Here is a 16,700-nt window from a genome sequence, read left to right as displayed (position 1 = left end):
AGATATGCTCACATCCATCCCTTGCCTGTTTGACTTTGCTGGTGCCCGTGGAATCATTTACCTTCAGCAAGGGATCAATGGGATTTCCTTCAGAGCTTAGGAGGCTCCACCACCCCTTTCACCTCAAGGATTGTTTTACCTAGAGGTTACCTTTCCACCCTGGCATCCATGCAGGCCACCAGCTTGTCACGTTGCTAACAGCACCACGCTTACAACAGCTGACCAGATTCTTATTCTTTTTGACCCATCCATGAGGAAGAATTTCCATTTCCACAACAAACTCACCCTTTGCCCAAACATCATCAGAGCCACTGCCTCAGCTGCAGTTTGCAGCAATGCAGGCTGCCTTGTTGGATTCTCTTTGCAGCTTTTAGCTCTGTTGTACCTTTAATATCATATTCTGTGGGCGGATGATTTTTGACAGTGCCTAAATATCCAAACAGGCAATGAAAAAGAGATTATATTATTCCAGAGGCAGCAGCTCCAATTCCATAATCTCGTCACTTGACTCCTTCTCACAGTTAAGTGTCACTGTGAAAGCCTGATAAACCTCTTAATGTGACCGTGCTTTAACGTTAGGGGTAGCAGTCCTGGATTACTGTTCTCCTGGTGCTGCAATCCACGCTGCATCAACCTGTGCAGTTTTCTAGATTGCACTGTTCCCCCTCTCACCGCAAAGGGGACAGAACTTCTTTCTCCTGGCAGCCTTTAAACTGAGGGCATACGAAGACATCCAGCCACTTTGCATACGAAGACATCCAGCTCTAGCTGCAGTGCAGATTTCTTCAGTGCAGTTTTCTTCACAGCAGCCCACAGCAGTGCCTCACCTGCTGCTGAGCAGCTACTCACATCAAGGCTTTTCCTTGTTCCCACAGCCACGTCCCCAAATTCACACTGCCAAGTAAATGTGGGACAGAGGGTCTCACCTCCATGCAGTATGGACCTTCTATGTGACCCTGTGTTGGCCCAACTGTACACCTGAACATGACAGCCTCAGCTGACACCAGTGCAAAACCAGATGCACTCTGCTGGACACAGAGTCTCCCCGCTTCCAAATAAGAACGCAGCATTTCAGGACTTGGCAGAAGTGAGAAAATGAGGAAGAACGCTGCATTTTCACAGCTGTCTTTATTAAGCAAGTTTACTATTATCTAAAAACACCAATATATTAAAGACTGGGATCACAGCTTCAGCTCTAGAGCTTCTAAGAACTCCTACCTTCGATCACTGATACAAACACCTGGTCTACACTGCAGAAGGCGTATTAAAAAACACAGCTCAGTATAAAATAAGAAAAGCTAAGGTCTCCATAAATAACTTACAGCCATGGCCAACAAAAGATGACAGAAATCCAACAGAGGTCTGAGGCAGACCTTCATTTAGAATTTGCAGTCCTAAGCCATGAGTTCCTAAGTCTCCTGTGGTAAGACAGGCACTACAAAACCACCGTACAAAGTTACATTTCACTGCTGGGCTGCTCTGAAGGGCTACTGATGGCTAAAGCCTTGCAGGAGCAGTCTCTGAGGACTTCCAAAGAGCTGGTGATATCCAGGCTTTCTGAAGCAGCGTGTCTGCACCCTTCTGTGGAGCTGATTATGTCCAAAGTTTTGGAGGAACGGGCTCCGTAGCCCTTCGTGCTGGCATCTCTGACAACCACCTCCTGCATGGGTGTAAACGTCAGCGGGACGAAGCCCTCGCTGTCTGCTGTGAGAACAATCCAAGAGCAACCTGTGGAGACAGGACACCTGCTCATACACATCACTAGGTATGCTGACTGCACAGAAAACCTATTTCTTCTTAAATGAAAAGCTTGGGTATGCAAAAGGGATGGGAAGATGCAGGCTGGATAACATCAAAAATAAAGGACTGTAAGCAGCTATGCAGAACTCAGCTTCCTCAGCAGCTTTCCCACTCAGAGATGTGACTGTAAGAGATGCACACTTAAGGAAGGGGAATTAAGTTCTGAACAGAATTCCTAAGCATCCAGGCTTGGATTTCATTGGGCACTCACAGGCTACTTGCCAGTGCCCGAGCAGCAGACACTGTACAGAGCAGCCATCTATTAAACTATATGACAAATATAATTTCCAATTAATTGATCCCAATAAACATGAGGAAGAAACACTATATTGTACAAGCCCTGTGTCTCTGGCCCATTTGCTGTTTGACTTCACATCACCATTTTTACAGTTCAAAACCATTTACTGCATCAGAAGCACCGACTTTCCCCAGTTCTTACAGCAAGTTGTCACAGTTGTATCCATTAAGGTGAGGAAGTAATAGGATAGAGCTGGGGGTGGGGGCAAAATGGGGTTCAGAGAAACTTTTCCAGCTGTTCATACAGTTACATTACGTAACTCCGTGACACAAGTAAGGTCAGGAGAAGATTGCAGCTTAAAAGCACACAGCCCTTTAATCTTTTGGCTTAATATCTCACTGGGAATAAAAACTCGAATATCAGTACAATTCAGGAATCCCCAACTGCCATCCTCGCTGTGTCCATTACCCACTAATACCAGACCAGAACCTACAAGCCTGCCCCCCTTTCTCACCAGGTGTATCCCACCCCTCTGGGCAGTGCTGCACCAGCAGTCACTGTACCGTGTGTCACTGCAGCGTGACAAGCACTCAGCAAAACCAAGACAGCAGAAAGGACCTTTTCAAGAGTCACCTGCTACTGAGCCATCAGTTTTAGCTGTTGGAATGCTTAATATTCCAATAAAGACATTTACAGAGAAGAAGAACGTGCACAGTGGTGAGAACAGCAGCCTTAAGTCCTCTGGATAGCTGCAGTGACAAGCAGCTGGAAAACAGTACTGAGAACGAGAGGCCGTATCCCAAAAGTGTGTTTCCTGCTGCTGCCAAAGGTAATCCACTTAGAAGTGACACGTACACAGGCACATTGGATGTGCACAGGACAAATGGATGACAGCAGAGAAGAACACAGCACTAAGAGCTCATCTTCCTCGCCCCAGGAACTGAAGGGAGCTTCACTGCTAACATTCAGAGTGCTACTTCTGTGTTTATAGAGAACTGAGGAATTTATGGAAGGAGACCAGACAGTGGGACTACAAATTAAAGACTGTATTCCAAAACCAGCAGGCAGCTCAAACTTCCTTGTTACTCACACCTTTCCCTCTGGAGTAGCTGAAAATATACATTAACACCAGGTGACAGTAATTTTCCCATACAGCTGCTTTACAGGAGTGGTGTGTTCAAGTTTGCTCACTTTTTAATAACCTAAGGATTCTTCTGAGTCAAAGCACACTCTGAAAAGAATCTTTACATTACTAAAAAAAAAAAAAAAAAGGGCTAACTTAATATTAATAACCTTTCAGTATTTGTTCAGGGTTATTTTTCCAGATCAGATTATAACACTGCCACTGCCCTCTGAGAACACTGCCCGTGTTCCAAGTGTTTATTTTGTTGGATAATTACAACGTACCATGCTGCATCTCTACAAGAGAGAGATTGAAGATCTGCTGGACTGCACTAAGACGAAGTTTGCCCTCACAAAGAATAACAGACCGCCTTTCATCCGAATCGTTTCTGGAAAGCTGCTTCTGCAAAGGCAAGAAAGGCTCCATTAGACACAGCAATTTAAGCAGAGATCATCCATCAAAACAGAAGTTTGTAAGGCAGCAAGTTCTCTTTCCCCCCTCCTTCATCTTATGAACAAGGAATGTGCTAACAAATAAGCAGCGCTTATCTGCCTCACCTCTGATCATCACCACCCTAAGCCTTAAAACCCAGTGTCGCCAAGAACATCCCCCCGTGGGGCAAAGCAAAGTGTGGATGGATGATAAGAGTAGAGCTTGGAAATGCATACGATTCACGTGCACCAATTCTGAATATACTAATCATTTGCAGGATGGGGTCAGACCCTCTCTGTTTACAAGCAACAAGTCCAGGAGGGCACATTTTTTGATCAGCCCCTTTAGTATCTGTACTCAGTTTCTGTACCAGGAAGATGATCATCATCTAGATGATTTAGGAACCACGTGCACTTGTATGGTATTCCCAGTTAAAGTCTGGCAAGTTGCAGCCACAAGGACAAGGGCAGCTGACCCAGACGCATCTCTTCTTTCCTCACAGATTAATTAATCAGTGCCATAGTGGGATTTTTCTAAAGGCCACTCAGCCACGAGGACAACACCAGCTGTATTTGCGTGTCCCCTGGCTCCCACCCTGAGGCTCTCAACCACATCACTGTCATCTGCCAACTCCACAGAACCCAACCCCTCCGTTCCATGGTTACTCCGTGCCCACCCCTCCTGAGGAGCCTCTAACTGCACACCAGGGCAGCGACATCCTGTCCTCCTGCGTTTAACCCAACAAGAGCTTTAGCCCCGTGCTTTACAAAGACCACATATCCATGCAGAGATTAAAGCTTCCAGTGTTAGAATTACCTGACAGGTGATGTTAATAAAAGAGGGCTCCAGAGAAGATGGGTACGTCGGGAGATTTCTCTTCCCCGACTTGAGCAGCTCGGTTAGCTCACGGACATGGTGCTGCAACTGTGTAAAGTTGCCAGACAGTTTTTCTACATTCTTTGAAAAGTAACTCGCTTCCTTCTCACTTAACAGGTTATTTCTGTAAGAGTTTGGTATTTTGGAAGCTGCCTCTAGCTGTCTCTTCGGAGACGTGGGCTTGTTAGGAAACGCCAGCGATGCAGACTGGTTAGGCAGTTCAGCATTGAGAGACTCAACAGCTGCAGGAAAACTCAAGGAAGCCTTTTTATCTTTGAGATCATTCAACAAGCAGCTTGGCTCGTAACCTGGACTCTTTATTTCTTCGATGAGTTTCCTTCTGCTCGTAGGGGACTGGATGGCAGCACGATCTGGTATCAGGAGGCCACGGCTAAGAGGGTCCACAGAGGCATCGTGAGGTACGTTTGGAAGACTCAAACTGCCACCGACTGCTGCACAGCTCCCATGAACCGAAGCAGACGTCGAAGGAGCCGCTTCAAACAGCAGCTCCTTGATCATCAACCGGATCATGTATTTGTCCGACCGTGAAGACGGAAGAAAAGCGGGATCGGTGAATTTCTGCCTCCCAACCAGCACCAGTAATAACTTATTGGTCAAGAAGCACAAACCCTTCGGCTTCTCGTTTTTCTCCAGCTGAATTTGTTGGATATTTGGTAAATTGGACGAAGTCAGCGAATAGACTAAAATAATGTTACAGGTATTGGAGGCGACCGACACGGTTTGAGTTCTGAGGTCAAAAGCCATTATATCAGGAACCAGGATGCCCGGGATGCTGACTTTTTTGGTAGAGGTCACCTTTTTTTCAAAAGTCACCAAAATGAGATGTGAAGAATCTTGCCCGCTTCCTGTCAAGTAGTCCTTGGGCCTCAGATGAAGGAGAGGACTGGAGTCAGCACCCGGCTTGCTAGAGAGTATGTGGGTCAGATCTACAGGAGATGTAACTGCAGACAAGGGCTTCTCAGCATCCAGTGCCTTCTTCCCCCCATCCATGGAATACTCCTCCTCGCCACACAAGCTGGACTGCGAGGGAAAGGATTCTGTTTCAACGCTCGCCGGGACTTCAAAAGCGACGCCGGCATTTAAGCCACAGATCTTGTCTAGAGGAAGCTCCGTAGTGACAGCGATCTGGACATTCACAGTAGCTTCGACAGCACAGATGTAGCCTCCCACGTCAAAGATTGGGCAAAAAGTACAAGCACTGAGCGTTTTCTGAGCATCATCCCAAATGTAAGAGTGAAGGGCACTGCCGACTCCGACCACGAAGCGATCGCCCTCCTTAGTCCAACAAGCACAATGGATGAGACCGCTGCCTTTAATATCTGCTTTAACTCTGCAGTTGTTGAGATGAACAGAGTGCAAGACCGAGGCATCCCGCGTCGTTAGCACGGCCAAGATCTCCTTCTTCGGATGCCAAACACAACCCTGGGGGAGCACTGGAAACGGCTCGCTGATGTCACAGATCTGAGAAACTAAGAGCTTATTTCTGTCTGTAGCATTAAAGCAGAGCTGCCAAACAGTGATATGCTTTTTGTGTTGAACAGCAAGCAGGGCTGGGGCGTCAGGGGATCCCGGGCCCCAGTAGAGTCCGTGGACGTGTTCAAACTGACCAACGACGCTCGAGTCACCGAATTTTGGCTCTCCGTTCTGAAGATGTAAGGAAGTTAATATGACCTGTTTCCCATCAGTCCAGGCAATCCCGTGCACAGGGTGAATTGCTTGGTGTAAGGCATTAAGGCCAGTTCTCAGAAGCTTTGCCTTTCCTAGCTCCATGTTTGTTTTTTTTTATATGAGATGCCTAAACAAATTAAAGAAGAGAAATTAATGTAGAGAACGGAGGCACACATCCAAATGTACATTTAGCTCATGGTCCTGACAGTGCTGGACTCTTCCTTTCAGTCACATCAATACACACAATATTCATCTACACTTAATCCACAACCCTACTTTTTTTTCCTTATAATGTCTCCACAGTGTAATGTGCTTTTAAAAGAAAGAAGTTCTGATGTGTATAGAGGCCTAGGCTGCTGCACTTTCATCACAAAACCAGTTTTTCATTCTAACTGACGGGCTGCTGCTTCTCTGAATACTTTCTAACAACATCTAGCATTCAGAATTTCCAGAACGTTGCCCTTCATTCTCAGCTTTATTGACTGTGATCAGATAAAGTAATCCCTTACAACTATAACAGAGCATTAATGCATTATTTATAAATCGGACCCTGTATCAAGTGGGTAAGTAAGAGGCACTTGCCTGGTTATTCCAAAAACATCTCTAAAAGAGCAAGTATAATTTTGAAGAAAGCTAGAATCAAAGCAGATTTTTCTAAGGAATTGTATGACAAAGGACACTTAGAACACAGACGGGGACAGAGCCATCTACCTGAGGCATGAACTGTATACTGTGATAGCTTATATATGACTCACTAGCTTCAACACCTCTAAATGCAGTCTTATCTAGTAGTATAGATCCGAAACAAAACAATTCAATAATGTGAAAACACTGCAAAATAAGACAATATAATGTTAAGAGGTGCTATAGACAAGGATGATAAGTACCCCGTTACCCCTGAGCAAGTGATATCTCCACTGGAGTTTTGTGCCCAGTTCTGAGTTTCACGGTCCAAAGATGATGGAAAGGCTTCACAGAGCTCAAGGAACAGAGAGATACAAGAAGTGGGATCACTTAGTTTGTGAGAGTAAACATGCAAAGTAATAATCAGCTTAGTGTTAACAAAGGAGATTTAGGTCAGCTATGAAGGAAAAATTAAAACCAAAAATGACAGCTCAGCGCTGAAGCAGGTTACCTTGGAGAGAAGGTGCTCTGTGAGTTTCATAATCCTGAAGAGCTACGAATAAATGTCTGCCAAGGACAAGTCTGAGCGGTCAAGGGGACAAGCCTGGGGGGGTGGACTATATGATCTTAGAGGTCTATTCCAACCTTAAGGGTTCACTGACTCTAAGCATGCTGCGTGCTTCCTCACAGAGGAAGAGCACTTATGGGAGCTGGATGTACCTCAGCACTGACCCAGCTCTCCTTTGAGCTCCAGCACCACCGACCTCAACCATTGCTTCTGCAGAAGCATCAAAGCCTCAGTTGATCACCGCGTGTAAACCTGAAAGACAGCCCTCTGTAGGGCAATACTTACTTAGGGCAAGGAGATGGCAATTCCCCTCACGGGGTACACTGAGACATCGCACCTAGCGGCCATGTGAGCGCCTTCCTCTGCTGCAGCAGAGGCTTCACATCCCCCGCAGCACACCTGGGAAGGGAAAAAGCAGGCACAAGGGCCATCGTGTTCGCTCTGCCCTGTGCCACACCCCCGTCCCTCAGCCCACCACGACCCTTGGCACTCCGAGGAGAACAGCTTTCCCCGCAGGGCCGTGCAGCCGTAGCAGGGGGTGAGAGAGAACGCCCAAACCCGCCCGCCCGCGCCGCTTCGCCCCGCGCCGGGTGCCGCCCGCCCCAGCGCCCCGCCGCTCTCTGCTCGGGCCCGCCCGCACCGATCTCCCCCGCCTCCCTCATCGACCCGCTCGACACGGCCGGCAGCCTCACCCGCCCCGCGGCTCAGAGCGGCTCCGGGGAGACGATCCCCGCCGCAAAGCGCACCGTTCCCAGCGCCGGGCACCTTCCACCCCTGGCTCGGTCCCGCCCTCCCGCGCGGCGCTCCTGCCGGCCACGCCCGGGCCCCGTGACGCAGCGGGCGGCACCTCCACGGGGCGGGCGCCAAAGGACTACAGCTCCCAAGAGGCAGCGGGGCGGGGCGTGACGTCATCAGCGCTCCACCAATCCCGCCGGGCGTGCGAGGAGTCTCTTCCGGGCGCCCCGGCGGGCGCGCTGTGCTTGTGGGGTTTCGTATGAGCTCAGTGTCGCGAACACACAAATGTCACACAGCACTATTCCAGAGCAGCTTCTTTAGCCTTAATTTCTCGCGTTGGACATAAGATGCAATAATGAGCCCTTTTGGATGTCAGTTCGATGCTGTTGTAAACGCCCCCTGAGCTCCAGCAGTTTGGTGCTGTGCCCACCGCCCTATGGGGCTGAATCTGTCCCTTCTGCTCTGCCCTAGTGAGGCCTCACCTGTAGCACTGTGTCCAGTTCTGGGCTCCCCGGTACAAAAAAGATCAAGGATCTCCTGGAAAGAGTCCAGCAGAGGGCTACAAATGATAAAGGGGGTGGAACACCTCCCTTATGAGGAGAGGCTGAGAGACCTGGGGCTGTTCAGCCTTGAGAAAAGAAGACTCAGAGGGGATCTGATCCACGTCTATAAATATCTAAGGAGCGGGAGTCATAGGGACGAGGCTGGGCACTTCTCAGCAGTGTGTGGTGATAGGATGAGGGGAAATGGCCACAAACTGAAGCATAGGAAGTTCTGCACAATGTGTGTGGGAACTTCTTCACAGTGCAGTGATGGAGCACTGGCACAGCTGCACGGAAAGGTGGTGAATCTCCTCTGGAGACCTTCCAGACCCACGTGGACGCCTACCTGTGCAACCTGGGCTGGGAGCTGCTTAGGCAGGGGGTTGGACTGATGATCTCTAGAGGTCGTCTCTCTTGTCTCCGTAGAACTGTATGTGCTGGAATACTCAACACTGTTACATCAGTCATTGGCATTGGCGCAGGATCATGTGCAGTGAAGAACCTGTTATCCCTTTGTAACAAATAAACAAGGGTGACCAGAATGTACACCTCATATAGCGCTAATGATATGCCCTGTGACTTGGATAAATTGAAGGTGATGTGGGAAAGAGAACTTCTGCGGCCACGTTTCAGCACCGGGGGGGTGGCCGTGTGGTGTTCTGAGCCCGAGGGCTGCGCTGCTCTCTCGCGTCTAAGGCAGAGCTGAGCCAGCAGGGGGCTATACCAGACAGGTTGCTGCAGAGGAGCCGAATTCCTCAGTGCCGTTGTACCGCTGTGAAAGCCCCGATTTCGGTTTTTTTCCTCTTTTTTGTATAAATGGATCGGGTGTCAGGAGGAGAGACTACACTGAAAAATGCCTCAGACGGTGCTGTAGTCACAGTGCTTATTTCTCAGTGGCTGTTACGCAAGTAAACATCTGCTTTCTCTTTTTTTTTCCCCCCTAGATTCTTCAACTCATTTACTGCTGATATCTGTGCTGCCTCTGTTACTTCAGGGATGCAGAACCCGTTGGAGCTGTATGTAAAATAGAAAGTTGGACAACGAAATTGTGTAAAAGAAAATGTGTTTAAAAAGATGAAACTGTGGACATGATTTCCTATTCATGCTCATTCAAAGCATTTTAAAACATATATTCTTGCACTGAGTCAGCCTTGTCCTTGGACACTGAGCTGTTTCACAAACTGCAGTCCCTGCAGTGAGAACAGATTTGTGTTCTCATAACTTATTTTGCAGCACCATTTTGGCATCTGCTTGTCAAGTTGGTTTTAAACACAATTTTAGTAAACATATAAGACAGCCTAAGAAAGAATTATGAGTACCTGTTAAAGAATTTGATTCTGTAAAAACCTTTCAGTATACTTCTGGTGTACTATGCATTGGCAGAGTTACATTTTCAGAGGCTCTCAGACTGCTTTTAGGCATGTGGCAGGAGAATTTTTGCCTATGAAAGTCTGACAAAGCTCTCAGGCTTTCTTCATCCTTCACTTGCAATGTTTTTCATCTGCAGATAAACCCAAGTTCAAACTGAAAACATAACATGTTTACACAGGTTGATAGTGATAGGACAAGGGAGAATGGTTTTAAACTAAGAGGAGAGATTCAGGTTGGATGTCAGGAGGAAGTTTTTCACTCAGAGGGTAGTGATGCAGAGGATCGGGCTCCCCAGAGAGGTTGTGGATGTCCCATCCCTGCAGGCACTCAAGGCAGGGCTGGATGTGGCCCTGGGCAGCCTGCTCTAGTGGTTGGTGACCCTGCACATACTACTACTATAAGGGAAAAGAATAATTTGGGGAGACTTGTTGTTAACTTCATAAATAAACTATTTTAAGAGATCTGCTTAGTCCGGGTGATGGACATTATTGAATGAGCAAGAGGATTTAATCATTATTTCTTAATGGGAAAGCTCAGTGAGGCAGTGCTGTGTAATTTAGACCCTTAAACAGGATGTGGTAAAAGCCTAAGATCAGTAATTAAAACATATATGGGTTTTAACTGCTTTCTGCTATTACAGTAAAGATGTTTGGGGTTTCTTCTTACTTTTGGGAAGTGATTAGTAATAACGATAATAAAGATGAGCAATTTTGTGGAAAATGATTTAGAGCTAGATGAATATCATGCTGTTACAAGAAGGCAGACATCGCTGTGGGATGTGTGAACAGCATCATTGTGTGCAGTGAGGATGGGTGAGTAACTTGACTGTTCTGCTTGGCTGCATAAAGCCAGAAGGGCTCACCGTATGTCCAAAGCGTAGGGAAAATGAATTTCTGCTCCGTAGTGAAAGGACTTGCAGGCAGTTCCTTGTGGCTCCAGCCCTTAGAAGACTAATAAGGATCAGTGAAAATCTGTGGGATGAAGGCAGTGACAAAGTGAGACAGAATTGCTGCCTTTCTCTGCAGCAGTAGCTGCCGGCTGTGTCTCTGCAGGACTTCTGCTCCACATCCACATCCCTGTCCAGCCAAAAGGCAAAGCAGTCAAAATCTCTGCTTTGGGACAGAAGAAATGGACTGGGTAACCTTCCATCCACATCCACTGCCAGGTGGCTTCGTGTCCAGTTGGTGTCCTTGTACCACTGTGCAAGTGCTTGGAAAGAGGCTGTGTCCCCTGACTAGTCTCAGTTTGTCGAGTCCTGTCAATAACATGTACAGCTACAACAACATGGCGTTCAAAGTGAGATGATGGGGGGGAGAGAGGGGGGGGAAACGACAACAAGGGAAGAAAAGCACACTTACAAATCAAATAGTGAATAGTTTGATCTTACCTGTATTATTTGTTACCCGTGTTAGGTAAAAGGTAAAGAAACTGAATCGACCTGATGGTAAAACACACTGAAGTGTTAAAAAGATGTTTATTGATAATTACAGAGACGCAGGATTCACTAATCAGTAAAAGAGATGAGATACAGCTGAGCTGTGGGGGCAACCAGGAACACAGCTCTCTGTAAAGGTGATCTGGTGGGTATTTGTAGCCACATAAATGTTCAGATCCATTCATTTCCACCCCATTGGGGCAGGAGGGAAGCAGCACTGAGCAGGGCTCCCATGGCCTTTCCGCAGTATCGCTTTGGAAAACTTGACCTGAGCATCCCACAGTTAAATCTCAAGCAGGATGCTAGAAGTTCTTTTGCATGGCAAATTTTGATTTTTTTTCATTTCTTTTGTCAGTCCATTCTTATGAGTACTGTACTGTTTTTAATGATGATCACAGTGTCTCATTGTCTTCCTGCACTGCCTTTTATAGTCTGCCTTCTGCATTTAAAAACTTATTCTAGAATCACAGAATCACAGAATGGTTTGGGTTGGAAGGAACCTTTAACATCACCCATTTCCAAACCCCTGCTGTAGGCAGGGACACCTCTCTCTGGAGCAGGTTGCTCACAGCCCCATCCAGCCTGGCCTGGAATGCTTCCAGGGAGGGGGCATCCACAACCTTGCTGGGCAATCTATTCTGGTGTCTCACCACCCTCACAGTAAAGAATTTCTTCCTGATATCTAGTCTAAATCCACCCTCTTCCAGTTAAAAACCATTATTTAAAAACATTATTAACTATGTTGAATTTGAAGGAAATAGCTGCTGCCCTTAAAGTCAACTGGTGTTTTGCCATCCTTCGTCTGGGAGCTTGGTTCATTATTTGTTTTCATTTGTAGTATTACACTGTGCTGCGTAAATGTTCTGCTTTCATCCCTTGTCTGTTGGGATAGCGTGGTGCCTGCTGACAAGTGGGAGGGATCCTTGCCAAAGGACAGAGGTTGTCAAGTCTGAATGTTTTCAACTGGCAGGTCTGTGCAAAGGTCACCTCCTGTGCAGGAAGTCTTCCTGTGCCAGTGCTGGGCTTTGGCATCGTGTGCCTCCAGACATCTGATCACACCTGGCTGTTGACACACACGTGTCGAATAATAGTGAAGGAAAGGTAAAGTTCAAGGACAACTTTGGTTTGCCACAGAAACTCAGCTGAGAGGTACCCAAATGCCATTAGCAGGGAGCTGGCAGCCCTCTGCTGTCTGTTAGATAACAGCACCAGCAGAGACCTTCACTGCTGAGCCTCCACAAAGTGTGTTTGCATTTAACACAGAGGTGGTGAAACTGCCTCGACCTGGCAGAAAGCTGAAGCAATAGCATTCACTAATGAACTTATATATACATATAATGACTATGAACTTATATAATGCTAATACCATAAGTTCACTTCTATTGTGCAGGACAATGGGAAATAAGATCATAAGTTCAAATGAGATACTGAATAACCCCTGGGATTCACCTTGCCTGACTTCAGATGCTTTAAAATTAGGTCACATGAGCCTGAAGGACTGAGCTGTTCCATCTTTGCGATCTGGTTCTATATGGTGGGGTTTTTTTAAGAACAACTTAGGTAAACTGTTTACCAAGTGCTATTTAGGAACAGTGAGTACTGTGTTGGGATAGAGAGAAGGACTTTTGGTCTACATCTTACAATCAGAATCATTCCAGTTGGAAAAGACCTCTAAGATGATGAAGTCCAACCCCAGCCTATCCCACCATGCCCACTGACCTGTGGCACATCCCCACAGTTCTGGAACACCTCCAGAGATGGTGACCCCACCACCTCCCTGTGCAGCTGTGCCACTGCATCACTGCTCTTTCTGAGAAGAAGCATTTCCTAATTTCTGTCCAACCTGAACCTCCCCCAGTGCAACTTAAGGCCATCACTTCTTGTCCTAAGGCATATTGGTCTGATGCTTGCAGTTTTGTATTAAGACAGGCTATACATTCATGGTCCAAGCTGGGAAAACATCAGAAATAGGGAACAGGAAGTTAGGCTTCATTTACGCTGTTTAAATGATTGAAAGTGTATTAAAAGGAAATTTATGATTGAGATTTTTAGCATGAGTACAGACAGCAATTTTCTGGAGCTTTATTCAAGGGTACACAGTTCTTTAGTAACAATAGAGGAAGAAGGGGAACTGGTTGGTGGAGGGTCGTGCAGGGTTCACTTTATACACCTGCAGTGAACTCTGACTTTTTAGTTGTTAAGAAGAATACCAAAGAAATATTTCATTGTGCAAAGTCAGAGTTGGCCAACAGATTGGCCAACAGATATTCAATTGACTTTGGTTTTGTTGCATTTAATTTTTATATTGTTTGTTGCTGTTTTCACTATACTGTTTTCAAAATGAAATGAGGGAAAAAGACCCAACAACCTGTCATATAACACTTCTGTTCTTAGCAGCTTCCCCAGGGAGGCATCAACAGAAGAAACCAGGAAGACTAAAACAGATGCTGCATGCTTAACAGCCAAGTTATAGAAAATGTAAGGTAAGTTTCAGCTATAATTTGGAGCAGATTGTACTTCAAAGTAATGATATACTAGCACCTAAAATATACCAGGATGCATATAAATGTGCTGGATAAAGATGCAGAAGAACTAAAATGGAAGTTCAGATTTTCTGACATGCTGTTTGTTCCCCACAGGGGTAATGTCTGGGAGGAGCAGGTATTCCACCAAGTGTTCTGAGTGCCACTGGTATGGCATACTGAGTGTAGCTGTTGAGCTTTGGCTTCTAATTTAAGCCCCAAGTTTCCTTAGCTTTCCTTCATTTGGACGATGAAGGACAGACTTCTCAACAGTGTGACTCTGAGCAGGAGTCAGCACTGGTACTCCTTTGTTCTGGGGGATGCTGAGCTTTCTACTAACAGAAGGAGCCTGGAAGAGGGGTTTATCCCCTTTACAACATTTAGGTGACCTGAACAACTCTTCCTTTTTTTCTGTTTTGGTCACTGGATATGAACTAGCCCTGCTGGAGGAAGGTGAACACTTCGCAGTTTGTGTTTTTCTCCTTTTTGCAGCGTACGGTCTGCTCAGCTGAGCACAAACTCTTTTTATCATTCCACTTGCCTTTCTCATTGTTTGTGCAAAAATCTTCTGTACAGCTTGTGCTTAATAGAACAGTCTTCTATCTCTCTACTTCACTGATTCTCCATCTGTTCTCCATCCAAACCAAAGCTGAAAATTTATCCTCTGTTTTGCATAAATCCCTTCTGCACTTCCTGCAGCATTTTTACTACTTCTGATTTTAAATTTACAGCCCTTGTGCTAGACACTATATAAAATACCTCTGCACTGGACCCCTAAATCATTACCTGCAAACAAATATTTCTTCACTTAGGAGTCGTTTGGTTGTAATTGCCTGTATATGATTTAAACATTTTCAAATTGATTTAGGTGTGCATGATGTGTGTTCATAAGCATGGAAGCTATTGCTATTTTTTCATACTATTAATTTTTAATTAATTGTAAAGAACATGTTTCATAAACCATCCCATACAATCCTAAATGTCCTAACTCTAGGACACACCCTCAAATGAGAACTTGGGTCTTCATTTGTTTCCAGACTAATTGTGCTGGGTAACAACAGTGCCTTCAGACAGATTTGTTCCTACATAGGTCCATGAATCATACAGCAAGGGAAAAGAATGTCCCCAGATAATAGCAAATAAAAAAATGTTTGTTAAACATCACAGAACTAAGTTTTGAATGTAACAGTCACCTATTCCCTGAAACTAATTGTTCTGTCATCTGAAAGTGTGTTGGCCTCCTTTTATCTCCAGTGAACCAAACCAAACTTTGATAGCCGTTCTGGCACAGAAACTCTTTTCATTCCTGATCTCAACATTCAGATCATTTCCTAGAAAATTAGTACATAAACAATTAAAATGGTAGTGTGGCATGACCATGAAATGTCTAATGATGATTATACGTTCTGAGGCAGCTTTGATGCACATACTTGTCAATCTTAACAGTTAAGATTTCCCCCTTTGGTTGCTGTGATGGCACTAAGGCAGGAAGATAACAAAAGGGGGAACATGAGCATTCCTCCAACAACAAGGAATCCTTTGGGATAATGCATATCATCGACGGTTGGACTGGATGATCTTGTAGGTCATTTCCAACCTTGGTGATTCTATGACTCTATGATCGTGAACTCAAAGAAACTATGGAGTACAGATGGAAGTGTGTTGGTGTGTTACCAACCTGACAGGCTAGGCTCTGTTTTTGTTCAATTTTGTATGTTCGTAGTGCAGGTCTGTTCCATTTAACGCATATTTTGTGTTTCAGTATCCTTGTCCAAAAAAATTTCCTTTAGTTCTCCCTTTATTTTAGCCTAAATATTCCTATAAATACTCCTATAAAATATATCCTTCCATCATTTCTAGTTAATTACAATTTTAGCTTACTTGGCCACAGGCCTATGCATTTTAAACTCAAGATACTGCTGTGAGACTTGAGGATGTTGTTCAAATATATTTTGCTTCTTCAAAGTACATTAAACCATTTAGAAATCTGGTAGTACAAGTGTACCCAGCTACATCACACACCTGAGCTTGCAGACTTTTTAGAATGATAATGTGGTAGTCTCTGGGAAGACACTTGCATGAGAAGGACATTACTTATTTCAATTAATTGAAACTGCTCCCAGGTGTATTTGTGTTAGCCCTTGTCTCTGAGAGTGAGGTTCACCTGAATAAATGTAAATCTGTCTCCAGAGCAGTCATGCCAGCTTGCTTTGCAGCCAGTGGAAAGGAATAGGCACTTAATTACTTACTTGATAGAGATGGCTCACCATGATCAGTTTTAGAAACTACGGAAGGACATGAATAATCAGTGATAGGAGTGCTTTCCTTTATTTGTCTGATCATACAGGTGCCTGGATGGCAAGTTCAGCACAGACATCTGCATTTAGCCCAATGACATTTACACTCATGGTCATTGATCTTTAATTTACCTGACAGGTTTTGTTTCCTTTCTCTTCTGTGTGCATGTATAAATCTCCATACTGTGTGAGACAGTGACAGGAGTTCTCTGTATCTGCAGCTGTATGTGTAGATGAACATTTTCATGTTAGAATTCTGCATTTCTGGAAATATTGCAGATTTCCTTGGGACGCATAGGAGCTCCATATAGGGACAAAAAGTGCTTTCCCTCCTCTTTTCTTTTCGCTGTTTTCCTTAATATAAACGCTCTTCCGTTGCACTTTCTCCAGCTTTTGTGTAGGCTGTACTCCCATATTGGCTGGGCTGTTTTTACTGCATGATATTCAG

At 45.4% G+C, this 16,700-nt stretch overlaps 1 protein-coding gene across 3 annotated transcripts; it reads right to left on the bottom strand.

The window, feature by feature from the left end:
- Positions 1-1,094: 1,094 nt before the first annotated feature.
- Positions 1,095-7,687, bottom strand: LOC136045023 (WD repeat and coiled-coil-containing protein). 3 transcript variants are annotated; one of them, XM_065730640.1, is made up of 4 exons: positions 7,636-7,687; positions 4,410-6,285; positions 3,446-3,563; positions 1,095-1,728 (listed from the first exon to the last, which is right to left on the bottom strand). In XM_065730640.1, exons 2-4 carry the CDS (start codon positions 6,258-6,260, stop codon positions 1,457-1,459), a joined length of 2,241 nt encoding a protein of 746 aa, XP_065586712.1. In that variant the 5' UTR covers positions 6,261-6,285; positions 7,636-7,687; the 3' UTR covers positions 1,095-1,456. The 3 variants fall into 3 exon arrangements, with proteins under 3 accessions (XP_065586712.1, XP_065586711.1, XP_065586710.1); XM_065730639.1 differs by lacking the exon at positions 7,636-7,687 and adding an exon at positions 7,046-7,185; XM_065730638.1 differs by lacking the exon at positions 7,636-7,687 and having other exon boundaries at positions 4,410-6,650.
- Positions 7,688-16,700: the final 9,013 nt, after the last annotated feature.

This window comes from Cyrtonyx montezumae, unplaced genomic scaffold, assembly GCF_038088225.1.
Source record: "Cyrtonyx montezumae isolate F1298 unplaced genomic scaffold, pur_monq_1.0 scaffold_13, whole genome shotgun sequence".
In the NCBI taxonomy this organism is placed as follows: domain Eukaryota; kingdom Metazoa; phylum Chordata; class Aves; order Galliformes; family Odontophoridae; genus Cyrtonyx; species Cyrtonyx montezumae.
The sequence above is the reverse complement of the archived record's forward strand: the minus strand, read 5'-3'. Positions and strand labels throughout refer to the sequence as shown.

Bases quoted from the DNA above. Each gene is read 5' to 3' on its own strand.
- LOC136045023 (XM_065730640.1), bottom strand. From the start codon at position 6,260: ATGGAGCTAGGAAAGGCAAAGCTTCTGAGAACTGGCCTTAATGCCTTA. The intron at 3,564-4,409 runs GTAATTCTAACA...TTGCCTTTGCAG, and splicing joins TTATTAACATCACCTGTCAG to AAGCAGCTTTCCAGAAACGA. The intron at 1,729-3,445 runs GTACGTTGTAAT...CTGTCTCCACAG, and splicing joins TCTTGTAGAGATGCAGCATG to GTTGCTCTTGGATTGTTCTC.